Consider the following 27,704-nt stretch of genomic DNA (forward strand, 5'->3'; position numbering starts at 1 on the left):
TAAAAAAACCCCAAACATTACCTTCTAACCAATGCTTACTAAAAAGTAATTCGCTACACAGGTTTCAAACTTAGGCATATCAGTAATCTTCACTGAGGGGGAAGACTAAGTGTGTCATCTATATCCTGAAGTGCATTATTCTGTCTTGGGAAGAATGTGAATACTACATAAATAAAAAAACCCCAAACATTACCTTCTAACCAATGCCTACTAAAAAATTAGCCTTCACTATACAAATCTTCCAGCAATCCAGATTGCTAGACAGGACTACCCACCTCTCAAACTGAAAAGTCTTGTTTATGGATGCATGACCAGGACGGCTACACTTTACAAGGACAGTTTCCTAAGAGAAAAACAAAATACTTACAGTTAATATCATAGGCACACACACACACAAGAAGAAATATTTATAATTTCCAACATTCCAGGTGATAGCAGTAATTAAGGATCATGAAGTCCCAGGCCCTTCTCCAGCAGTCACCAACACATGAGGCTTTAGAGCCTGTATACTGCAGTGAACTAGCAAGACCACAAGAAAGAACCTCAAAACACATTCAGATTAGTAAAGAACAACCAACACAAACTATGTGCACTTAAGTTCATGAGAGATCCAAACCCTTATCTGAGCTTCTTATGCGCCTAGAAAGCCACAGGCAAACCTAACCTCCCTAACTGCCACTGCAGGTAGAAAAAATGGCAAAAAAGAGTCCTTTTCTATTATAGGGCCAGTTTTCACAGTGCCTTTTCAGATTGATTTCGTATATATTTGTGCCTAGAACTGAGCAGAAGATGCATATTTCATAGATAACATGCTAGTCCACAACTGTGAGAAAGAACTGCACACTAGCACAACTGGTAGAATCCCACAGGTTTTTAGAGGAATCCATTTTCCAGATGCATTATATAGTAGTTTTGTAAGTCTGACAGATACGTAAGCAGCTCTTTAAACTATTACCAGAGTGTAATCACAGCAGTCTGGCATGCCTTACATAGCAACTTCTGTGCCCTTCTGCTCCTTATGGCATATGTTGCTTAATTGCAGAGAAAAGTAAAAAAAAAAAAAAAGTGGGGGTTACAATAAATTGGGTGGAAGCAAAGTAGCACACAAAATACTTCATTTAATTCAAGGAGGTTTCCTAGCTTACTAACCTGTGGTTACATTACTGCATTTGATGGGAGTGCTGAAATTCCTACTGTGCTTCAGACAAGTAGTTTGGAGTTGCTGAACTAATGGCCTTCAAATGAGTATTACCACAGAACGAAGTCATAAAGAGCTAAGCAAATAACAACTGCATAACAGTATGTCCAGCATGCAAATGGCTAATAAAAATCAAATTTCTTGTTTTGAGTTTACAAGTATTTCTTCCTTTTTGGAAAAGGCCAATGTATCATTATCAACTTAATGATGACAACACTCACTCTACAGAATGAGCTATGTTACCCAACCCCATACTGGGAAATCTGGCAGCAGTACAGATGCAAATACACCACTTTGCTACAAAATGGCCTGACAAAGAAATTCTAATAGGATCAGCAACCAAAAGGCTCTGGGGGAAGAAAAAAAAAGAAAAAAGAAAACAAAAAGGAAAAGGATACAGACTTATGGAACACATTTCTGATTGAGATATCAAATTTACTTGCAGACCAGCTTTCCCTAAGGTGAGAAATGGGACAGAAAAAACCCTATTTGCATAACATAGAAACAAAAGAATTGATAATAGGCAGAAGTTTCATATAAGCATTGGTAATGACCTTCCTTTCTCAGGAGATCAGTATGGCCTAACATATCCACCACGGCTGCTGGCCTACAGAATTTCATCACGTTTCCCTGTCAGTAGTGCTTGTGAAATCCATACAGCTGTCTCACGTGAACACTGAAGAACCCTTTTTTCACCCCAGAGTCACAGAATATTCCCAGTCTGAGTTCTTTCAGGGCAATATGAATCATGGAAATGACAAAAGGATACTTCATAAATATTCACAGTCTGGCCTGACACCCAAGCCTGACTCCCCAGGACTGGGAAGCAGTTCAGTAAGTGAAATTCAGTATGTCAGAGAAAGAATTTTAAATTAGTTATATGAAATAGTGGCTATAGACATGATCACAGAATCCAGCTGCAATAATTATAATTTCTTATTGCTTGAAGACTATGCTCCCTTTCCCAAGACTACTGCTCCACAGCAGAGCCAATGTAAGGGAGACTGTGACTGCTCCTCATGTTTCACTGTCAACTTCAGTGCAAACAGCTGACATAGCACTGAGGCTGACATGGACAGCTTAAAGGATTCCCCAAACTGGGTAAGCACCAGGGGAAAGAACCTCTAGCTGGGATGGTGATAAGCAACTGGGGAGCGATAATGTCTCCAACTGCTATAGCTACATCCATCTGATCTATTATAAAATTATCTCCCAAGAAAAGGAGGGTCTTGGCTGTGTTAATTCACATTTTCCCAGCCCTGTCTTGAAGAAACAGCAGAATCTTGCACATTCCCTGATATCCAGAGCAGCTTCTTTGCCATCCCCTTTTTCTCAACTACTCACAGGTGAAAACCTTCTTAAAATTATTTGAAAGGAATTTGTCATGTAGAGGCAGTCAGTTTCTTTTCTCTGTGACAAAGGAAGCTGGATTCAAACATCACTTCATGTATTAGGCTAGGGCAGGTGCTTCAGGTGCCTATGTAGTCATGGACAGAGACAAACGTATTTAAAGCTTAATTCAGATCTTAGGTGAATGACTTTCCCTCTGGAGGTGGCTACTTTTCTTCAGCAACCACAAGGGGAGTCTGGAGTGATTAGGCACCTCATTTAAGCATCTACATTTGGTGGTGTGAATCCAGGTGAAAACATAGCTACTCATTCAAACATGACACCTGTATTCACTAGCGCACACAGCACACCCTGCCAGAGATGGATGAAATTACAGAAAAGCAGCAAGAATCACAGAATGATTGAGGCAGAAAAGGACTTACAGAGATTGTTGAGGCCAATGCCCTGCTCAGAGCAGGGTCAGCTACAGCAGGTTGCCCAGCACCATGTCCAGTCAGGTTTTGAGTATCTCCAAAGATGGAGACTCCACACGTTCTCTGGGCAATCTGTTCCTGTGTTCAACTACCCTCACAGCTTCTCATGTTTAAGCTGAACGTCCTGTATTTCAATTTGCACCCATTCCTCCTTGTCCTGTCACCACCCAGAAGATTCTGAGCATTCAGTACCTCATCTACTCATTTTCTCAGGTAGTGACAATACTAGCAGTGCTCAAAGTCCTAATCTATGTGGAGTAGTTCAACCTGATGTGTAGTGTGTACTTGCTTTCCACTGTTATTGCACAACAGGCTTCAGGAGAAAGGCTCAGACAGTTGTTACTGTTATGCTGAGGAGCTGGACATACATGAGAAAGCAAAAAGAAAACGCCAAAAATCTTAAAGTAGCTCAAGAACTGAAATGAAATACTCTTCTGTACATCCAGTAAAATTCTAAGCCTTTTTTAGACTTAGAATCTAATGGTTCTCTAGACAAGATGAGCAAGATTATAGATAAGCAAGATCACATATGTCTTTTGAAGAATGATATGACCCTCTAAACAAAAGAAAAAACTCAAAGACCAAATGGAATTCATGCAGTATCAGTCTCACAAAAAGGTACACAACCATTCTGTCCAAGTGTCAGTTCTGCCTATCCAGTTAGTTTGAAGGAAGTCTTAACACAGCTCCTGGCAGAAGAGAAGCAAAGCTACTTCATACTGCCATTCCTGTCGTGGTCTTTCAGTACGAGACAGATGTTTTCCCTGTTCTAGTTATAACATGACAAAGTTGTAGCATAGATGAGACAGATCAGCATATTACTAGAGCTCCAGTCCAATCCAGGAAAAACATCAATCTGAAGCTTGTCCAGAAGATCCAACCATAGTTCCCGGTATGTATGCTGGACTGCATTGTGACTGTGGTTCTCAAATGCAGCTCTGCTTTCTAATGTACATTAGCTCTAAAATTATCATGGCAGAAAACTGCCTGGTTATGTTACACATATAAAGTATTTTCAGGGAAAAATCTGGAAAGGCAGCCATGATCTAAAAAGCAAAACTAATAAACTCAGCACCTCTATCACAGACACTCTCCCTTCACTGATCTAAAATTCCCTTTAAATCATAAATACTTGTTTGGAAAATGGTTAACTTGTTTCCAGAAATATGAGCTTTGACTGTGTTGCAGCTAAAAGCTCAATAACAGATCAGGCCCCATAATTTTAGCTGAAAATTGCGTATTTATCCTAGCCACAAGCATAACACCTTCAGTTGTTAAAAGCAAAAAAAGCAGGCAATAAACATTGTTTTCCTTTACTTTTGTTAGATTAGTCTAAATTGATTGCTTTTTGTAAAAAGTCAGTTTTCCTTTTATGCTCCCTGATGAACTTGGATACTTCAAACAGAATTTTTTTTTCTTAAAAAAAAATTCCTATTACAAAACTATCACAAAGACTTAACATGTTTGATCAAAACTAGAAAGCGTTTTAATCAAAAAAAAGTCAAATCAAACCAATAAAACATTTGAAGTCAACGTTGTGTTTCCCAAAACCAGAAAGTTAGTATCTTTCAAACTTCATTTTACAATTAAGTCCATTCATACATTTATTCTTCCTGGAATATTTCATAAGAACTTTTAAACATGAGAACAGGTTAGCATATTGAAATTTACCAAGTCACTGTTTCATACAAACTAAAATTCATAAATTGGCATAAGCAAGCAGACACTGCTTCGCCTGTAAATATATAGATACTGTAATACATCAGATATCTGTATGAAATAATCCAAAACCTAAATATTACCTAATTTCATCTTTATGCAATAAAACTTAATGGATCAGAAATGGTCGTGGCATTTTCTAGTATAACAAATGGGTCATGGCATCCAGAATACTACATCTACCATTACAGATCCCTGGTTTTTATCTCCTGACATATTTACTCTTTCTTAGCTGACTCTTAATGTGCTCCATTAGTTTCCTAATTGCATATAAAGATACATATATATATATATCTTTAAGTATGCACTTTATGCAAGTGAGATCTGCCTAATGAAGCTATAATTTGGGAGATTTAAATGCATAACATACTGTAGGTCACTTCAGCAATATTTTAAGCACTAAACTATAGAAGAGAATTTGGCTAATCACCATGTAAGTAACAGTGAGCAGTCAACTAAGAACTATGGCAACTAAGAAAATTAAACCCCAAGTTAATACTTTGACCTTAGCTCACATTACTGTGCCTTTTTAAATTTTATATCTTGGTAATGGCCTCAATTAATGCCGGAATGTCATCTGGATTTGCAACCTCAATGCTCATTCTCCTTCCTCTGATGGATCTATGCCAGGATACTTCAACGTGCTTGACTGCAGTACCGCGTAGGCTGCTGTGGTTCACAAGACATCATATTTCTCTCCTAATGCATTAGTTGTGTTGCAATAATAAAATGAAAAAACCCGGACATAATTTTAGAAATAGTTACAGCAAATACAAGTGGCTCAAAGCAACTGACTGCAGGAGGTCTGCAGTGGTTTGACTACTGTAAACACATGACCTCCGGTTCATGGATGACTGCACCAGCAGAAGCTCCAAGCTATTACTACTACAAAGAGCCAGGATGAAAATAGCATGAACCACCTCCTATTGCACCCATGGGTGCTCAAAGCTGGGCACCGACCGACAAGAAAGTACCTCTTTTTTTTTAAAAAAACCCATAGTTCACATGTCCCTCTTGTTTCTCCTTCCTAGTATCTGTGAATGTGCTTTTGAATTTCACCATCAAATACTCACATCATCAGCTGCATATGCCACTTCTTGTGAAAAGTTTCTTTGCCTGTAAGAAAAAAAAAAAAGCCAACAGGGAATAAAAAAGGTACCTTTCAAATCATTAAGTGTTCCATTTAGATGAGGAAAGTCAACGCTCAAAATGTCTGCGAACTACACATTGTCTGAAGAATTGCCTTTCAGAATTGCCATTATTATTGTACCCCATGTACATACTAACATCACAGTTAATTGTGAATAAAAAACAAATTAAAGTGCAATCAAGCAAAATAATCTGCTTAAAAAAAGAAATTTAGAACAAACCCAATTAAGACTAATTCACATGTGAGCCATTCTATTATTTTGAGATTGTAATGTGAGCTTGTAACAAGAGGCTTTCACTTCAGAACACTAAAGTGAAAAACACTTTCTTTTTAGGTATTTGTCCCTGGATCTTGCATCCATTACTAGTCCAAAAACTGACTGGGATTGCTGAGGTATATAAATTCATTCGTATGTGTAAGTGTTTTGAGAATCAGTCCTAGTTTTACGACTACGTTTTATTTAAATTACTTTTTAATATCTTAAGAAAAGTTAGTCTTAACAATTGTTTGCTTGGCCCAGTCCCTCCTGTTTTACACTGCAATTCGCACCTGATTGCACTACCCCATACAGCAACAAAAATAGTGGGTGGGTTCCTTTCCAGATATATCAAGCACAGGTTAATGCAAGTCTCCCCTTCAGGGTCCTTGAAATTTCTTGTCTACGATTTTTGATGTTGTTTTAATTAAAACAATTCTATATTTTTAAAAAGATTGGCCAAAAATTAATAAACTTGAAAACACTGAATGTACTCTTTTAGAATTACCAGACAGCAAAAGTAAAATAAACCCCCAAATCAGTTATTTACTGATAGAGCAAATGATAATGTTAGCAGTTTCTAGCCATCCACCTAGTTTTCCCTTTCTTTCTTTCTTTCTTTGCATATGTTTCAATCCCTACCTTCTTTCACGTTAGTCATCTATGGAGAATTCAGCTTGTTGTAGCACATACTTGCATCTAATCCCTCTTTTCCTTTTGGATCTTGGAATGTTTTGACACTTCAGTTACAGCAAGTGTATTATAAATTCGGGATGCAGAGCCAAATTATACTGAAACAGAATTACCAGTGTTTGCGCTGACAGCAAACCTGTTCTATAGCATCACAAAACAGCTGTTATTCTGAGTGTGTTTCTCTACCCATGACTTCTGCAGTTATTACATTACTGTATCCCAGAATTTGTATAGTATAGTGAATATACTCTAAACTGATTGCAGCTGTATTATTTCTGCCAAGCCAGGGATAATCCTGGCTTGGCAGAACAGCTATGGCTTTATATTCAGGTGGCCATACTTTTAGACAAGGGGGTGAGATTGGCTAAAGTCAATTTAGCAGGAGAAAGAAAAGCAAACAGCAATTAGTTTTTATGATACCATCACCATGACCCCACACACATAAAAACAGAAAAATCAAGAACACAGTTGTTCTCATATACATATAACTATTGTTTTCTCTGTATTTTAAGAGTCAGCTAAGATCTAACACAGCCAAAATAAATTACCTATCTTGTGATATCCAATGTCCAGCAGCAATATCAAAAGGTAGCAATGGTCGGATCCTGCAGTGGACTCTGATATTTCCTCTCAGTTCCTAGGGTTAGAATATTAAGATGTATTTAACACAAACTACTGGAGAGGACAAATACACTAGAATTTTTGAAGCAGACATGAATGTGTTTAAGAAAGCAGGTGTTTACAACATCACAGCCTTAGACTCTATGGAGAGAAAAATAGTATCTATATCATTTGCCTTGAGAAGTTAGGAAGAAGTATTTGAATAAGTATAGAGCTCTAAAGAGCTCTGGAATGGTGTAGCCCTCTCCAGTCTATATGAAAACAAAGGCTTTCAATCGGAGCCATTTTCCCTTCTTCAGTCTCCTTCCTCTTTACCTGAGCTTTTTCAGACACCTATATTAACTCAACAGACAAGATTACACACTCCATTTCTCTTCCACCATCCCTGAGGAAGATGTGGAATATACAACATTTTGTACCTTTTCCTCTCCACTGTGTGTTCATACATGACTAAAACTGATGTTTCTCTGCAGGCTGTTTCAGACTTCAGTTCATCTAACCTGGTGTTTTTCCTTCCTTTTTGCTGGTGATCAGTTCTTCTCATTTTGTATTAGTGAAAACAGCTTGCCTGTGATGACTAGTGACCACTGGCATTAACTCCCTGCTGCCTTGGGGAATATCCTTTCAGTAAACCGCAACACAAGGCAGAGTTTGGAAGGTAAATACTTTTTAACAAACAGAGCTTCATTTTCCCAGGTAGAAAAACTTAAAAGATTTTTGTTTGAAGGCGACTTGTGTTTCTAAAAATCAGGTCCTGAATCAGGCAACCCAAAACTAGTTGTTTGAGGGGTGGGGAGGAAGAGTAAAGTCAAAGTACAAAAAGGAAAAAATTAATCCCAAATGAACCATCACTAATGGCTGAGCAGGATACAGCTAGACATATTTGGAAAAATAAGAGATGACCCTTTTGCAATTTCAAGTTGATCATTTTAAGACTTCTAAAACAATTTGAGAAGCTGCAAATTTAGAGACGATGATGAAGAAAATCAAGTTTTGTCCACTATTAAAAATGGATGATACTCCTTACGGCAATATGTTGCACGAGAGCATTTGGAAGATGCTTGTGTAAAAAGAATGGGGTGGGGTTCATCATAAGACAAATATGCCTCAGCAAAGAAATGCATCGTATATAGACAGCTGGGGAGGTGATATATCCATGGAAAGTATATTCATTAGTTTTATTGGTGAGGAAATTATGAGCATAATTACAACAACATAAGAAGATGTTTTGTCATTAACCATACTTACAACTAAGCTGTTATGTAGAGCTCTCCTCTTTTGCTTTTCTTTCTCATATCTCTCTGTCACCTCTTGTAGAGACTGCTCAAGATCAAAAGCTTTTATCTGAAACACTAGAAGAAAGGTGTTCCAAAGAACTAAACTCTGTGACTTTACAAAATTAATTTTCCAGTAGCACCTCATGAAATACAAGCATAAACCTTTTTAACTTTTACCAAACTTTAATTAGGAGGGTTAGTTCCTGATTTACTAGACACCTCTGAAAAATCCCATCATACTTCTTGCTATGAAATGGCTATGTGAAGTTACAGATAATTACCACAAGTATACATATGAAATCTTGAAAAACAATCAAAAATACAAGATATTTAAAGGCAGTTCAAATATGTCAGTTTAGTTAGAGTAATGTTATTTGTCAGTGAAGCCTGAAACCTAAACTTGAAGCAACCTACTTCCGGATGGGGCTGTCACTTGCAAGGCTCATGCCATATTTGCAGATTATTAGACTCATGCCAGCTAACTTTACAAGAAGTTAACCTATCATTTATCCTCAGCCTCATTTACAGTGCTACTAATCCTGTAAAACAGCTACAAGGTTCCCCTTCAAGATAACTGCATTCGCTTCATGGGTAGGATTTCATAAAAAAGATTGATCTTTTGAACCCCAGGGAGTCTCCTTCACAAAACTGAGGAGGGCAATATGGGTCATTGTAAAAGCCTTCTAACTTCACAAATAGTTTTATTTCAGCCCAATTATATTAACACTGAGCAGGCCTAAAACAAACATACAGCCCAGAAGGCACATAATGTGACTGTAAACTTGGATAAAAAGCAAGCTTTTAGTAACCCCAGTGGGAGATCAATCTCCCCAGCAATTAGCGAGCAGTTTGAAGACAGAGTATCAAGCAATCAAAACCATGGTCTGAGAGCTGAGCTAGCAGGATGGCCACCAGCCTCAGTATGTGCTACCTTACAAAGAAAGGAACAGACTTAAAATCTCAGCATGTCACACATATGATTTGCACTCTCTGGTATAAACTAAAAATCAGATAACTTCAAGGGTCATTTGTCTACACTAGAAATTTCTCAAATCTTATTTTTGTGATACCCACGCTGTTCACCTCCAGTTCATAATGTTCCTTCACAAGTGCATGCATGCAGGGGAAACATGATGTTACTAGTTGGGGAATCAAAGTCTAGGAGTTTCACTAAGTAAAATCCTTTTCTCGCGTCCTGTATGTGGTTTAACACTAATATGTCTTGGTTTGGAGAATCACATGCAAATATGTTACAATAAATTGCCACAAGTTACTCTTACAGTCACTGACCCCTAATCATACAGTATTTTTCAAAATACAAGGTTGGAATCCATTGATTATTTAAGTAATCTCCATAATAAATATCTTCATTTATAAATTCATGTACACACACTTTCAGTTCTTGAAGTCTCTGAATAAGCAGTAAAGTAAAGCAATAGGTGCTAAGGGTACTTTTCCAGTCTTGAAAGAAAAAAAAAAAACCACATTAGTTTGTTTCAGTAGTTAAGTCATCTCTTCATGAGGACTGTCAGAAGCCTACGGGACTTTATAGATTCAGTTTCAGTTAACTTAAGCCCTAATTACCCCTGCCCCCCCCCCCCCCCCCCCCCCCCAACTATCCCTCCTATGGTGAAGATGATTGTGAAAACAGTAATCAACCTTGGGGCTTCCTAATTTGACACCAGGGCTTTTGAGCAGACAGGTGAAGGACTGCAATCTCTAGAAAATTAGTCAAGTTGTTGCATTTAGCAGATGGTATTTTGATATTTGTAAGAGTGAACCATCAGTTTTAATGTCCATCTTCTGTAAAGCTTAACGTGCAGCACAGAAAAACTTCTTGAATAGAAGCTCCACAAAGCAAGTTTCCTAATGCATAAATTATTTCTGAACTTTTAATTTTTCCAAAAGTGGAGCTATATATTTATAAAATATAAACACGTATTTAACATTTTCCTAGTTTTCTGCTTGGCATCAGCTGCAAGCTATTCAGAAGTTACATTTTCACCCATAACCTAGGGGCAGCCACAGGGTGCATCTGTTTTAAAATACTAATAACCCACTCTTCATTATTCAAGAGAAGTAGTCACTATATGCCTGCAGCCATTATAGACATCCTTTTCCCCCACACTTTGCCCATCTCATTGACTTATACGGAAACTTTCTGGGAGCTGGGAATGCCGATTTTTCTGTTTAAACGTCACTGAGCACAGTTAGGATCTTCATCAATAATCAGACTAACAGTTGTAGAAGAGCAATGGCTTGCAAACATGTTCAGGATTGTAATATTTCTTTAATTGACAGTCCTGGTTAAGGAGTAAGGAGCTTTTCATTCCCTTCCATTCAGTGCTGCACCGGACCTTCTGCTGTGCTCGCACAACTGCTTCCACGATCACATGGAGGTCTAAAAGCAATCCTTCTTGCTGAGAAATTTCTGTCCTCGATCAGCTCCCTGATCTGTTTTGTGTGTGGTCACGCAAACAGTTATACCATAACAAAAAGGTCCATGACGGGGACATGAACCACAGGACCAGCATAACCTAGCACAGCTGCAGCCTCGCACAGATATGGATATGTAGCTGTCCCCATAGCTCCCTGGGGTTTTTAATGTTTCTTTCCACACTAGATTCCAGTTTAAAAAGAAGGTTAATCTGACCATGCTTTTGAGGATAAGCAGCTATGATGTAATAGACTTAATTCCAAAACTTATTTTTAATTCAGCAGTGTTTTATATGCTGGTCCATTATTCTCTGGGCTGCTGCAATATTGCTGTTGCTGGATCCAAGGTCACTCTCCTCTTCCCCTACTCCAGACTAAGAAGGAAAGGCAGCTGAGGTGGTGAAAGTCTGCTGTCGAGTTGAGGGTAAAAGATGATGGTACTTCACAAGAGAAAAAGTGTCCTGGAACCACAGAGGATATCTAAGTCACTGGGCTGCAGCAGCTTCCACAAAATACGTCAGTAACCTGCAGCAACTCCTCCATCACATACTCCCTTGGACAGATTTTGCTTCTTAGCACCCGTCACTTTGCCAAGCAGTGAGAACAGTGGTTTCCCCTCTCTGAAAGTATGTTCTGCATGCACAGATACTGTTGTTTCCTCTTTCTGATAATAGCTGCATGGTGAAGCAATCTAAAAAGTAATCTTAAATTTTTAGAAATTCCTACCCTTCCAGCAACCTGCTGAATTACTGCATCTGCCTCAGTAGTATCATTTGCAGTCAGGTGGCCAGTATTTTTTGCAACATGATAGCAGCTTTGTTTATGAGGGAAACAGACCTATAACAGAAGAATAATGGGCACTTCTCTCTCTCATGAATTACTACTATTTAAATTTCAGTGGGAAAGATGGCAATAGCCTGGTTTTCAAGACTGTGAATAAATATTTCTAAGCAAGGGACTACTCAGTTATTACATGAAAGTTTTATAGTTTGCTGGATGTCAACTACAGCCTTGAAATTAACCTACTTGAATGTTTCTTCTATAATTCTCTCCCTCATTTTTAATCTCTATTCTGGAATTAAACTGCTAACATATTACCTCTAGAATATATTCTTTGGGCTTTCTGTTTACAAAAGATTATATGTAATTTAAGGATGGCAATTCTGACTGTCATATTTAACCTTAACAACAGAATCTCCATCTAAAACATTTGACAGAGAACTGAAAAATGGCCAAATTGAAAACGTAAGTCATCCACCTAAGTACCACCACACTATTTTGTTATAGGCAAGGAAGCTTCTCCTGGTTATGATTTCATAGAACAACGCACCACAAAGTACAAACTGAGAACAGTCAACAGGAATTTGCAAGGCCTCATAAGGAATATTTACTATTTATTTACACCACAACAGCTCAAGTGCCAAATCCAACCTCCTATCTGTTCATTTAGCCCCCTGCTTTAATAAGGGAAACATTCACCTTTATCTGGGATTAATTTTCCACTCTGTTTTTTTCCATTTTAAAGACAACTGGATTAAGCAATTTCTCTACATGGATAGCACAGTAATCAAATCAATTTTAATAATAACTTAGTACATAACATACAGGGACAAGTTCTGCAAACACCCGTCACTGAGAATGCTGTTTCTTGCTATTGACATGATTAGTCCCACCAGAATCAAATATTTCAACCAAAAAGTAAAGCAGGAGAAAAATGTACCTTTTAAATGGCAACACGTGGATATCAGAGCATCACTCAGGGACTCTGATTATAAATTTGTGTATTTGTTGTTAGTTCATCAGGCTGCTAAGCTTCAAACAATTTAAGTGCTGTAGGTGTCACGTGCTTTTCAGGCCTGGTAGGAGCTCCACCAGAATCGAGAATATTGAAAGCATGCCAATGCACTTAGTCCTCAGTGATGAGGGCAGAGAGCGCCACTGCACTGCAGGGTCTGCTTTGTATGTACACATAAACAGGGAAGGACCTGAATTCTGAAACAGTAGTCTGTGTGGGAGTGTTACCTACAGTCTAGCGAGAGAAACTGGTTTTGATTTGGAAGTAAAGTTTTCTCCGTAAATACACAGAAATATTAAAAATCCAGTCTGTCCTAATTTCAGGCAGTATTTTCAGAAGTCTGTGAAATCACCTGATTCCTTTTCTGATACAGTCAAAAGCAGACAAAGTTCAACTAAAACAACACATTCTTTATTCAGCTATTTTAAAATAGTCAGGATAACAAGCCTGAGAACTGCAGATTAAAAATGCTACAGCTAAGCCAACTCAGCAGCAGTCTAGTAGCAGCTGCAATCAACACAAAAGGTAGATCCAAGTTATCAGTCATAACCTCTGCAGTTATTTGTACTCTAACGCTTCAGAACTCCTTAGTGATCTAATGCCAAATAAAAAACAAGTACTACAATTTCAGTGACACATTTCTCAAAAATGTAAATGTAAATGTAATAAGCCTTACTTTGCATTGCTTCATTTTGCAGCTGTATCCCTTGGACTGCTGTCAAAACTTGGTAAATGTAAGTCTTGCTTTGACGCTGAAAGTCTTTTGAAAGCTCACGAGCAAATGAATGGAGGCTCTTCAGGTCTTGCTTAAGCCTCTTCTCAGCAAGACGAAAAAATACGTTATAAAGACACAAAAACAGCAGTTAAGGAAGAATCAACATAACACCACCACAAATAATTATGATGAGATATCACAGTCAGGAAGAACCCTCTACTTGATGAAAGGAAGTCTTCAGGAGTGTATCTTTCAGCATGTTTAGAGAAGGATCCTGCAAGATATTCAGCACTGTCATTTCCTAAAGACTTCAGCAAGACTTTGTGGATCCTTACCATCTTATGGTACATATTTCAGCCATAACACAGCTTCAGATATAACAAAGTCTCTTTCTTATTTTATCAAACAAAAATAAGTGCGTGTGAGCATGCGTGTGTTCTGCCCACTTGTAAGACATATCCAGAATTAGCAATGAAAAACTGTGATCCATATATCCCTTACTGCAGTCATTTTCTGCACTTTGATCAGGAGGTATTTGCTAAGCTTCACTCTAAGTAATTTCTTAAATAAGCCAGTTCTATGCCTTCCTATGAGAATAGATGTATTTTGAAAAGATCAGAAACCTTTATTGTTCAGAAAAGTATTTGTATTATGGATATAAATCAGCATAAAATATATGATGAGACTTTTAAATGTTTGTAAGAGCAGCTTATATTAACTTAAAAGTCCAAATAAAGTAAAAACAAATTGACCTGATTTTAGGATTAGTAGACTTCTTTACATGTTCATTCCAAGACTTAGATGTCAAGCCATCTGCAAGATGAACTTAACAGTACTTTATCTCACAGAAGCATTGTGATGTTTCATTAGTCAGCCTGGTACAAAGTGTCACATATTCTGTGCCATTTTATTTTTCCAACTGTGGTACTGACCTTGAATTAATCAACTAGTTTCAGAGATAAAACAATAATCTAAACTAAAGGGAGAAAAATCACTGCATTTCTCACTCTCAAAAGCCACAGAATATAATTGGCAAGAAATATTTTTATTACAGGTATACGATTACCATTAATCTAGACTTTTATTTGGAGAGCTTTGCTCTGTCCTAACATTCATTCATCTCCGATATTAAACTATCTCAATCCTCTGGTATTGCATCACAAGCAGTTTTGCCATTCTAGCTAACCTAATAATGTAAAACACCACCACAAAATTTACTGAGCAGAATCACTGCTCAGTAATTAGAACAGAACAGAATAGTTCAGTTGGAAGGGACCTGCAATGATCATCTAGTCCAACTATGCTACAATTAAGCTACATCCTTCTGCCTGTTAAGAATCAGATTTCTTTCCTGGGATACTTTTCAGTCATTTTATGCAGGCATTCAGTGCTGCCCTGAGAAAAACTGACATTTGTTAGCATCCCTAAAATGAACTCACTATTCTGTGAAATAACTTAAGGAATAAGTACTTCAAAAAGGAAAATATTATGGTCCTAGTACTGGGAGAACAGTTCCCGCCTCTTTGATGCAAAATTAAGACAACCTGAGTGAGCATACAGCAAACTACTCCCTCTTCTGAGATCCGCCAGAGCAGAACTCTTACTGAAATCAACGGAACTCTCCAATGCTTTTTTTAAAGGATCTGCCTATCTGGTTAAAGTCCATCACACTTACTGGTTTTTAGGGGATGTCTATATGATAGTCAAATCAGGGATTGCAAGGTTTTGATTACAAAAATATCTAGCTTGGGTACTGATAGCAGCCTATACATAAGATCCTGGAGCTCAGGAGCAGCCACTTTTACCAGCTTCTCAGGTGACTTTGCAGCCTATTGCAGCAAAACCACTATAAATTTTAAGCTAACTCAGGCGTTGCTACACTTTATTGTATTCACAGCAGTACTTGCAGTGAATACAATAAAGCCATAGATCAGGTTCATATATGACCATTTTCTGGGTTTTACTATATTTGATAAGCATGTAAATGTTTAGGGCATAGATTACGCCTACATTATTATTTACCTTTATTGCCCCATGCAGCTGGGTTACCACAGAACTCCTCTGCAATTTCTGCTGCTGGCCATGAGCAGAGTAGAGCTGCAATACTTCATTAGTGCTTCTTCCAGCCAACACTTGATACTGTTTAAAAAAAAAATAAAATAAAATCAAAAACATCACTTTAAAGCACTCCTGATTTCTGTTGCAATTCTGTCCCCTTTGTCCCTATGAACATTTGTAACTCAACTATCTGATTACATGTGATGTTGTGAATACATCATTTCTTTGCTTTTACCTTTTTCTGAGTGACATGAAGGATCACCTTGAGGTAACTGGCTAACATCACAACATTCTACTTCCTTAGAGCGGTAAACCTCAGCATCAGATTTCTAAAATGCCTTTGCAGTACCTAAAACCCCTTACTTACGCTTGAGGTGGATCTAAATGGTTAAAACTGTGCCTTCACTTAGGGAAAAGGGCTGGTTACATAGCTGGTTTAAGTGTCTTCCAGTAACTACATTTAATGTAGAAAGATCTCTGAAAGGACATGAAACAGAATGAGGACACACATACACATGCGTTAGCTGCTGAAGTCCTGAAGGAGCTAGTAATATACAGCCCCCAACTTAGTGTTCATTGCTGTAGCTTCCTACCAGCACCGACACCATTACATTCAGTAGAGTTGTAATGGTGCAAAACTGTAGCAATAAAGCACTAAGCTGGGTCTTCAGAGATCAAAGCAACCAAAGCATTTTTTAAAGGATGTGGAGAAGAATGCTTTCTAATAATCTCAAATTACCTATTATGCAAACGCAATTTTTATGACCAAATTTTTGAGATATTGAAATCAAAAGGAAAACAGAAATAGTGCAACTTTAAATATTTACAGGCAAGAACACAAAAAAGAAATCTCTGTAGAGTACTTGTGAAATTCTGCAATATGACAGAATCTGTATTATTTTAAAAACTGCATTTTCATCATTTACTGACAATCCTGGTACTTAAAATGAGCTGCAACTTCTTCACCTACTTTCCCCTGCAACCTGTTGACATCTATCATTCCTTAACCAGTACTAATAGCCTCTTTCCTTATTTTGGAATGCACTTGTCTCTAGCACAGACTTAATTCCTACTTTATTCAGGCCATAAATTCTGTGACTGCAGTTCCCTGTTATTTAAACTAACACAGCGTAGAAAAGTACAACAACATGAAAGAGCTAAATCTACTTACATTAACGGTTTTGATTTAATTCCAGTTATCTGATAATGATAGGTAAAAAGTAAACATTCAATTGCAGTTTAACTACAGATGAAATCTGCAAGAACAACAATACAATGTCCTGGAGCTGTTAGAATAAAGAAAGATTATATTTTTCAAGAAAAGTACTTCACTTATCTAAACCAACCTTTTCATGTAGCTTTTTCACCTTCACAAAGCATGCATCTTCTATTTACAAATGCAACCTGAGGTCCTGCACAGCTATACAGCTATTATTTTAAAAGAACTCTCATTTTTTTGTTACAGGCTTTAAAATCCCAGAAATTGAGACCGATTCTATACAGTGTTCATGTGTTCTTTTACTCTGAGGATTGTCAAGACTCATGTTACTCAGATGCAATATTTACAAACATGCATGACAAAAACGTATACAAGTAGCTCACCAGAATTAGTATCTCTAATCACATGTGAAAAGTTAAGCATATATATAAGCAATTGCAGTACTCAAGCCTTATTGTTAAATAAGCTTAAGCTGGTTAAAACCTACTTTTAACATCTAACATGTTTCCCACCATCTGCACAGGTTCCCCGATCCCCCCATTTTTCTCAACATGAACAATAAAAGCGGAATGGTGAATTCTACTTTCATTGCAGTCAACCTCTCATCACTTCCACTACCAAGTTTATCTTTATTGCAAAGGCTGCCTTTGTGTCTGTAAGTGCTGGTATCTTCCAGCACATTTTGCAATAAACTGGAACAGTGCTGTATTTGGAAAACAAGGCTTCACTATCAAATACTTGCTACATCTGATGCACCTTACTGACTAAAATAATTTCTTGTGTTTGTGAGAGTAAAAAAAAAAAAAACAAACAACAGCTGAAATACTTAAGATTTTTGGTAAATATTATAAAGCAGAATAAAAATAATAGAAACATTTTCTCAGAATCAATTACAGTATCCTTCTGTGTACCTAGCACAACTCATTTCAGATGTACCATCTGCTTCCAGTCAGGCTTTGAAAAACGTTAAACCCACTTTTATCCACAAGTGTCAACAAACCCATCGGGAGGGCAAATGGCTTTCCTGAGGTCACCCAACCATCTAATGTTTCAGCCCAGATTAGAAACTCTTGGCCAACAGTCTATCACAACTAATACTCACTGCTGGCTCTAGTTTAGTGGTGTAGATCAATATTCAAAATTCTGTAAATGTCTGAAACCCTCCCTTTGAAGACCCCAAACATTATCACAGGCTGGTCCTTGTTTCAATAATGGTCTAGGAACAGCATACACTTCTGTAGAAGGATGTAAGGAAATGAGGGCACCCAGTTGTTGCTGTATGCTCCATGACTGACTTCTGCAACAGTACCTTGCCTTTTCTAGGCAAGTGTAATACTAGTGCTATGAAGACATGCAATAGGGCATCTTTGGTAAGTCTGCTCATAATGAAATGTCTGTCCTGCGCTCTATGAATATTCCTTTTTAAAGGATCATCCTGATTATGTCTAGAAAGTATTCCTTCAAAATCTACCCTTGTCTTTTAGGCAAACATTTTCGCAGCAAGCAGAAAGCAATATTCCATATTTAATGTTTGCAGAGTCGTTCCCTCAGTTCACTTTTGTAGATTTAGAACAATGGCAATTATTTAAATGTACGTCAACTTCTAGTTACTTAATCAGTCTATCATTATTGCTGATTAAAAAAAAAAAAAAAAAAAGAAATGCTTAGCCTTAATCTCTTCATAGATTTTCCCAACAGGTAAAGGGTGCAAAACTTGAAAATATGAAGGCAGATTTCAGTCTTTCTTTTCTGTTTTCGTAAGAATTCTTCTTGGAAAAACAAACAATAGTTACCTCTGCAAGTTTTAGATGAAGAGCAGCATTTTCAGTTTCCAGGACAACTATTCTTTCTTCTTTGGTCTAAGAAAAAAACCCACAAAAGTAAGAATGAAATAAATATTAGTCTGATGAACGTTATTTCATTATAATGGCTTTATTACATTTCCCTGCTTCTCTACCTTTCAAAACCAAAGGACTACCTATCCCCAGTCTCCTCAGCACAATCGTTGTCTACAAGCACATAAAAATTAGGATAAACTCTTAATACTCCATGCTTACCGATATTTTCCGTCACTTTGCCTGCTTATGCGGAAATACATACATACAAAATTTTAACTGCTTTGGCTTTATAAAACCATCTCCTGACGTTTTCCAGGTTGTTAGAGAAGTGCTATTTTACTTATTTATAAATAACCACATACACTTCCCTTTCCAAGGCTGCACTGTTAGACATCTTCCACGGTTCCGCAGCAGGACTATTCCTCCGCACAAGGTGCTGCCTTCCGAAGCAGCCGGACGCCCGTCCCGCCCGGCAGCAGGGCTGGGGAGGCTGAGCACAGCTCTGAAACCCCATTCCTAACCCAGCCCCAACCGGAACAGCCTCTCCCCCACCTCAGGCTGCCCGCCAAGTCCCCGTAGGCCGCTGTAGTTAAGATTCTCGCCTGAATACTAAGCCCAGAAAGATACTTTTAGCAGGAGGGGCAGGAGAGGGCAGGCCGGCCGGGCCGTACCGCCGCCCTCAGCAGGCCGAGGCGCTGCCGTCGCCACGTGCCCCGCCCGCCAGGCCCCTCCCCTTCTCCAGCCCCGCCGCCGCCGCGGAGGCCGGGGCGGGCCAGCTCTCGCCCCACCGCCCGCCCCTCGCCTCCCCTCCCGCCGCTGCGGCGCGGGGCTCACTCGCAACTGCTGCTCCAGCTGCCGGAGGCGCTGCGCCCACACGGAGCCCAGGTCGAGCCCCCTCCGCGGCCGCATCGCGCTCCCCGCTCCCGCGCCGAGGCAGACCAGGGCCTCGCTCGGCCCCCGCCTCCCCTCGGGGACTTAAATTGGCCAATGAGAGATGCAGCTGGGGCGTCTACTCGGCTGCCATAGTGACGGGACCCGCCTTCTGCCCCTCCCACCAGCAAGTGCTTCGATTGGCTGGGCGAGCCTCATGCGCTGCCCGCGTGCCGCCTCCGACCGTTAGCAGGGCTGCGGCAGCGCCTGCCAGCCGCCCCGCGCCGCGAGGCCGGCTGCAACAGGCGCGCCCGTGACGGGCAGGGACGCTCACCAATCCTCTCGCAGTGAGGGGGGATGGGGCGGGGCCACGGCGAGGGCTCGGCTGCCAGCCCTCAGGGAGGGCGCCCTCGGAGGGGCGGGGGGCACTGCACCCCCCTCGTCCCACACCGCATTTAGCAGAGCAGTGAACGAGTGCGCTATAAATAGGGACTGGAGGCCGGCAGTGGTACCCTCTGTCTACAGCGTCACTTGGGATAAATGACCTCAGAGGCTGAGGCCAAGGATTAGGGTGAGGAGTGCAGGGACAGACGCGAAGCCTGTAGTCCCCAGGGCTGGTGTAAGGCTACTGAAAGACTTCCTCTCAGAGCACCAGTTCCTGGGGCCACCGGCACAGGCCCGGCTTTCAGGTTCAGCGGCCACAACAAAGAGCGAGGAGGAGGACAGAGCCTAGTGCTCCTATATTGGTTACAGGATTTCTCCCTTGAGCAGTTGGTCTAAGGCTAAAAAGGCCACAAAGAAGATTAAGGGATCGGAAAATCTGTTACACAGAGTGTGCTGGGGTTATGCAGCATGGAGGAAAGATGGCTGAGGGGGATCTGATCAATATGTAGAAATACCTGATGGGAGAGTATAAAGATGGCAGAACCAGACCCTCCTCCATGGTGCCCAGTGACAGGACAAGAGGCGATAGGCACAAATTGAGACACATGAAAATCACTCTGAACACCCCAGATTTTTTTTTTTTTTTTTTTTTTTTTTTAGCATGAGGGTAGTAAAACACTGGCACAGGTTACCCGGAGTGGCTGTGGAGTCTGCAGGCTTGGCAGTACTCAAAACCCAACTAGACACAGCCCTGGGCAACGAGCTGTAGCTGACCTTGCTTTGACCCTGGCCTAGATGATACAAAGAGGTCCCTTCTGACAGCAGCTATTCACAGTAACTCTGTAAACAAAGCCAGTGTCTAGGGCTGGTCTTAGGAGAGCTGGTGTGGGAGTCCGAAGAGGCTGCCAAGACAGAAGCTATTCATTCAGGCTATGGCTGGGGGTCTCATACGAAGGTTTCCAAGGCCAATATGTGACATACCTTAGTAATACTACTTAATGCTCTACTGTATTGCACTGAAAGATTAACATTATCTTGAAAGCAGTCTGCATACTATTTGGCTACTAAATGTGAAAGTATGCCAGATACAAACATGTCAGCTTCTTGGAAGTGGGAAATAACAATATTTTTGCACTACAGCTTTTTTTTTTTTTTGAGAAACTGAAGCCAACATCATCATTACAGAGGAATCCAGTTCTGCAAAACAGCAGTCTCAAGTTACTGTCTACTGAACATGGCAAATGCCCTGTCATATGGGCAGTAGAAGATCCAAAGGCATATTGCAGTGAATCTCTCCATGTTTGGCACACAAAGGATAGCAATTCTTTACAGAGGAACCCAGATGCAGCCCATCTCTCACAAAACAAACCAAACAACTCTGTGCAGCTCTAGCAACTGTCTTCCGTGATACTGCAACTTCCTCCCATAAACTCTAGCCTCAGTTTTAAAAAAAACCAAACTGACTGGAAGGCCCTCAGCAGTTCGTCCTTGCAACTAGTTCTGCATTGGTGGAAAAATGAAAACTGAAAAATGGATTTAGGCTAAAAAAAAGAGAGTTCCAAAGTACTGCAGCACTGAGGATGTCAAGAAATGTTGGCACCAAGTAAGGCAGACAGGATTTTATCAACATCAGCTATTTTGGGGAGAATATTTTAGTCACTTGGGGGTGTGTGACTCAATTCTTGACACTGAGCTGTGATTTTTGTATTGTAATGCTTATCCTGCAGCAGCAATCAAGTCGGAACAATGTTATTTTCCAACATAACTCAACTTCTTCTCAGAAGGACCATCTCTGAAGTGCAATGGTTGTTCTCTCCCCTACGTGGGTTTTACCCACTATGAATGAGATTAAAAGTCTGGTTTCTGTAGGCCGTAACAGAGGAGTCTTCATTTACTAATCACTCTGACTTTGAACTAGTAACCTAAAACTGAGCATCCCTGGACTACTCTTACTTAGTCATTTCTCTATGCACACCTGAAAATTGGATAGTACTGAAAGCTCAGTCCCATCTGTATAAAAAAAATAAAATCATTATAAGATCTATGACTTAACGTAACAGTAGCAATTCTCTTTTGGGAACTTCCTTCTATTTCATAGCTCAGGGGAAGTTGCTTGATGGGCAGGGAACAGAACAGTCTGTCAGTGCGATCTAGGCAAGAAACAAATATAAAATCCAGCAATCTTCTGGACATGCTGCAAGGCTGTATTCCAGCACGTCTTTCTACACCGATTTACTGCTTTGAAGAATCTCGTTTTTTTCCCCAAACTTCTACCAACTTGATCCTGCCTTCCCCTGGCAAATGCAGGGCCCTGCCTTATTACAGATCCTTCTGGGGAACCGGAGGGCCAGAAATTTAATGAAATTGCCTAAATCCACATTTTTACTCTATTAATTTTAGCATCAGTGAAATACCATGGCAGATCATAAATCTTACGATACTACTAAGTAAGCATTGTCTTGAATACTTCTGATGCATTTCACATTAAGCCCAGTAGCGGAACCAACAAGACTAACAAGGTCCCAGCTTCAGCATTCTGGTCCAAGTCATCCATGACAGCATTCCCAAATGGAGTTACTAGAAACAAAATGGGTAGAAAAGCACTTGGGAAAAATACCGAGAGCGCCGTTTGATATCCCTCTTGTGCCAAACATGGAGAGATTCACTGCGGTATGCCTTCAGATTTTCTATTGCCTGTATGAGAGCACATTAGCCACGCTTGGCAGACAGTAAGTTGAAACTGCTGTACTGCACACAGCCTGTCATTTAAACCTCTGAAAACATTATGCAGTGAAGCTGTAAATATTTCATTCCACATTTTTAGCAAGATGTTTGCTTCGGTAACTGTAGGTCAGTTCTGAACGTCCATCTGTTAATAGGAATAAATAGAGGTTCTCCAAGCAGCTGTATTGTACTTTGACCTCCTTAAGGAGTTTACCTGCCATTGCAGCTGGGAAAGAAGTCAGCTGACGCTGCATTTTTAATCTGTGAGGCTTTGCCTTCTGCACCACACAGCCACTAACCAACCATTTGAGACAGCAATATCATGTGACAGAACAGGAGGAAGAGCCAAATGTTTTCCCGTTCTTATTCTCAAATACATGAGTTACTATGTGTTTTAAGACTATTCTTGGTGAAGCTCGTTTCTTAACATCGCTATTTTTGTTATGATTTCTCATGTTACCTAATTGAACAAGGAGGTAAAGAACGGTCTTGTTTATTCTGCTGCGTGTGTACTCATTGCTTGACCTACAAAAGCAACCTGTATGATCACATATATAGCTGATTATTTCAGTAAACAGGACATATATTATGGACTTTGTAAATTTCTTAATTTCCCCGCCTTTTCCTCTATTACCAGCAACACTAGTACAAACAGTACACAAAAGCAGTTGAAAAGCAGTGTATGTGGATGATGGGTGCAGAAGGGAGAATTTGAGAGAGGTTTTAAATAATTAAAGAGTCTTTGCCGGGAGCGGCAGGCCTGGCTGCATATGAAAATGTAATTTCACACAGTTACCACCATAAGGGTCATCATCAATTAAAGTATCAAGAGCTATGCTACTACGGATGACAACTCATGCCCCTAAAGCAAAGCAGCGAGCACTAGTGTGCTCACTTGGCAAACCTGACCCGAACCGTACAAAGCATAGCTCAAAACTTGTTTTCGCACTGAAAAAGCGTTACCACTGTTGCATATCAGAGAGTTCCTCCCCCGTAACCCCTGGACTACTTTAGTCTGGAAATAAATGTTTCTATGACACAGTTCACAGTTGTGACAACAGTAGTCTCATCAAATAAATCACTTCTTGCTTGTGCCGGTTCTTTGCTCTAGCTTGGACTGAGGGACTACCACAAAGGACAATGGGTTGTTTCCTTTTTCTTCTAGACTACCCATACTATATTCAAAATGACAAGTTCTTTTTCTTCAGTCTGTTCTCACAGTTAAAAGCTACAGACTCAAAACATGGATGGAAGATCTCACTTAGCCTGCTTTAAGGTCCCGGCAGCCATTTCCATGCAACATACTACACAGCACTTCTGGCTTTCTGTGGTTCCTTTAGCTTCTTCCCTGTCTTTATACACACACCCCCACACACCTCTCTCATACTAAAATCCAGAAGGTCGTTATTAGTGATTGTGAAAATTCCAGAGCGTAGACCCCACAACTCGAGAGATTAAGGTACTCGCCTGGGAAAAGATGTAGGTGGCTCTCAATCCCAGCTCCAGGGGACATTTGGCTACAGCAGAAGACATCTTCAGCGCTTCCCTGGGGCCTGATTCCCTCACCAGGCAGAACTTAAAACTCCCATCAGCAGTTACATCATCTACCCTTATCGATCCAACGATAAAAGAGAAGCACCACTATTCCCAAGTCCTTGAACTCAACCTTCATTCAAAACTACACACTGAATTTGAGTCCACACCCCCCCAAACCTCCAGGTCAGCCAAACTGATTTTTTTCAGAGATTTGACAAAAAGTTATCCTGTCTTTGTGTTCAAAATACAGAGATCAAATGACTTTTTAACCACAGCAATTGCAATGGAGACTCTGGTTGTGATACTATTTACTTTTCCAAAAGAAGCTGCATTCCAGGTTCCTCTCTGCTGTTTTAAGTACAACTTTGCACTTGAGGAGGATACCAACACAGAACTAGCCTGTGTAATTGACCCCACCAATATTTACTATTTCATATCGCATCTTCTTTCAAGTCACTACTACGGATACTGAACATTAGAACAAGAAATTCTCCTCTCTGATCAATGAGAATTAGCCTCCTTTGTTGATTCTCCGTGTCAAATTAATTTGAGGTTTTCATCTGTTTGTGATGAGATACACCACCTTTGTTTGTAAATACATTTTAAAAGGACAGGTAAGGCAAAACATATTAACAAGAGCCCCTTTGGTTTATGATAACGCTGTTACGAATGCAGAATCAAATAACAAACAGTACAAAAAACATTTAATGCAAAGTTAAATACAATACAAACTTTATTAAAAATAGGTTGCAAGTGAAATACAGTAGAAATGGGAAACTACAGCAGTTTTGATGTTTTTCATAATAATGCACAGACAAATATGAAAAGCACTTTTACACATATTCACACTTGACCCGAATGCCCAATAGCGGCCAAATCCACTCAACTGAAGGTTATAGGTATTTTTTTGCTAAGCCTTTTTCAGATTCTAGCAGCAACAGTAATTCAGCCACAGCGTAAGTTTTTTTCCTTAAGAAACATTTGTCACTGTAAGGCTGCTAGTGTTCTCAAGATAAATTGGGAGAGGCTTGCTTTTCCTGATTAACAGACATAGCAAGCATGCAGATCCTTCATTAACACTTTGAACCAGTTTAATCTTCTACTTCATATTTAACAGGTGAAACGGTAAAAGCACACTTTCAAATAAGAAACCTGAAATACGTATAAAATATTTACACTCCAATTTTCATTAACTTGCATTTATTTATCATACAACTCTTATTAAAAGTGATTTCTTTCCTAAGGCAGTGAAAGTCTACCCCTTTGTATTTGGAAGTGTGCACAATTCCCTAAATATATATTTATAAGAGAACAATATGATACAGGAAAAAAAAATCATCTAAAGCCAGTAAAGGGCTTTGTCAAATAGAAAATTTGTTTGGAATCACAATATATATTGTCTTAACATCACACAATGAGAAAAACTCTGATGAGGTCCTTATTCCCAACATCATCAGCCACATACGCATAGCTGAAGAAATAGTGGGAGGAAAAAGATTAACAATTTAAAATTAAATAAGGCTATTACAGTGTGAAAAAATAGCTTGAACTGCCAAAGAGATTTTCAGTACAACGGTAACAGGATGTCAGTAAAGCCAGCTAGACTACAGAAGAGCTTGCTAGCACTGCTTCCTCAGCGTGAGCAGAGGTGGTTCGTCACCAGCACACCAAGTCTGGTCACGACCTTACCAACACTCCCACACCCAGCCAGCAGTACTGTATTTGATGCTTCACACTAATATGCCAGTTCACTTCTCCATAGAAAAAAAAAAAACCAAAAAATAAGATCACTATTGCTGAATTGATAATAGCAGATTTATCAATACTGTTCCTTGCCTAATTGCCTAATAACCTCTAATCTACCTTTCTCAGAAAACATGTGTTATCTGTTCTGCTCACCTGGAAGTGGAATCATGACTCCTCGCCTTTAACACATTACTAATATTTTGGTCCTAACTGATGAAGGGCCACTAGTGTAGCCTACTACCTATTGCTTATGTAATTTTTATTAAAACAATTATGCAAAGGTTTTATCTTCAGATTTTTTAAAGCCTGAAGCACATGTAGTGGGGATGCATCAACATACAGACTTTTCCATAACTACAGATAAATTCTTAAGCAACCATTTTAGACCCAACAAATATGTAGGACTAGAAGTGTTTTTATTCCAAAGTTCTACCCACAGAATGTGTGTTACTCCAGTACTAAGTAATGGTAAGATCTGTATTGTTATGCTGATCATTGTATGAACACCATACAGTATGTCAAACTTGCATGTAAAGGCTTATTGAAGGTCGCCCAGATATTGGCTTCTTATCAAACAACCTAAAATACTAATTTCTAGTGCACAGTTTAGTTTAGGCAGTTCAAGCTATTCTCACTCTCTCTGCTCAGCAGCTAAAACAAAAGTGTGTCTGTAAAACACCAGGAAACAGAACTTATCTTTGACAAGTGCTACTTGGTCTGGTGCACAAAAACTTAACCCCCAAAAAAGAAAGGAAAAAAAAAAGTTACCTTCACGTGATTCATATCTTTAAGATTTTACAGTGCTTTCATTGTATAAACCACAAGCTCCTGGCAAAGTAATCAGTTTTCTTGCTATTGCAACATCTCTAAATCTTAATTAACAGTCTTAGATATAGAGGAATCAAAGTCACTCCTTTCAGAAAACATTCATTTTCTGTTCATTAGTAGCGTGCCCCCCATCTCAATCCCTCAATTTAGAGATCTTCAGTTACATCTGATAAGGTGCTTTAATCTTATTTTGTGTTCAACTCATTTTCCAGTTCCATTAGTTTCCTAGAAGCTTTTACTTTATTGGATACATCCTGACCCTGTGAAAAAAGTCGTTGGCGTTCCCTGAACGTCAGGTTTTCTGGTGCTCCAGGTAAATCTGTATCTTGACTGGAAAAGGAAAAGAAGTCCTTGTTATAATTCTTATCTACAATATCCTTAAATATAGTAATTCTTAGTGACATATACTGACTAGTAGCTTTTTTGACTACAGCAAAAGAGTCTCCGTTTAGTGTTCTTCAAGGTTTTGTTCCCCACGCATACCTTTAATTCTGATGTTGTGCTATCACTTAGACAAATTAATGGCTCAAGAGCCATCTCTGGCACATTAACACGAATGAAACTGCTTTCCAGTTTTCGAAGTGAAGTGCAGGGGTAAACTAAGGCTCTGTCTATATTACCACAGCGTTGCTGTTATGACTAAATCAGCAAGCCTTTCTGTGGTGGCACGTGTCTAGGAAAAAGCACTGGAATAGAAAGTTTTTATGTCTTGGTAAACAAAGCTACTAGTAGTGAGGTATGCTGTAGCGGCTGCAACACCTCTGTATTTTATTCTATAGTGGCAAAGCTTCCAAGTGCAATTGTTGCCTAAGCTCTTG

The 27,704-nt window shown here is 39.4% G+C and overlaps 2 protein-coding genes across 8 annotated transcripts in view; both read right to left on the bottom strand.

The window, feature by feature from the left end:
- The window catches only part of KIF25 (kinesin family member 25), a 41,636-nt gene extending 21,929 nt beyond the window's left edge, over positions 1–19,707 (bottom strand). Inside the window, exons 1-8 of the mRNA XM_059835774.1 lie at positions 19,633–19,707; positions 18,754–18,819; positions 15,706–15,822; positions 13,645–13,783; positions 8,709–8,812; positions 7,388–7,476; positions 5,814–5,856; positions 276–343 (exon numbers count right to left, since the gene is read on the bottom strand). Coding sequence (XP_059691757.1) covers positions 276–343; positions 5,814–5,856; positions 7,388–7,476; positions 8,709–8,812; positions 13,645–13,783; positions 15,706–15,822; positions 18,754–18,819; positions 19,633–19,707 — 701 coding nt within the window. The remainder of the gene's footprint in view (positions 1–275; positions 344–5,813; positions 5,857–7,387; positions 7,477–8,708; positions 8,813–13,644; positions 13,784–15,705; positions 15,823–18,753; positions 18,820–19,632) is intronic.
- Positions 19,708–26,358: 6,651 nt separating this feature from the next.
- Positions 26,359–27,704, bottom strand: part of AFDN (afadin, adherens junction formation factor) — a 133,106-nt gene continuing 131,760 nt past the window's right edge. For all 7 annotated transcript variants that reach the window (XM_059835838.1, XM_059835835.1, XM_059835836.1 and 4 more), the window contains one exon: positions 26,359–27,216. In XM_059835838.1, coding sequence (XP_059691821.1) covers positions 27,072–27,216 — 145 coding nt within the window. In that variant the 3' untranslated portion in view covers positions 26,359–27,071. The remainder of the gene's footprint in view (positions 27,217–27,704) is intronic.

The sequence above is a fragment of the Gavia stellata genome, chromosome 2 (genome assembly GCF_030936135.1).
Source record: "Gavia stellata isolate bGavSte3 chromosome 2, bGavSte3.hap2, whole genome shotgun sequence".
NCBI classification, from domain to species: domain Eukaryota; kingdom Metazoa; phylum Chordata; class Aves; order Gaviiformes; family Gaviidae; genus Gavia; species Gavia stellata.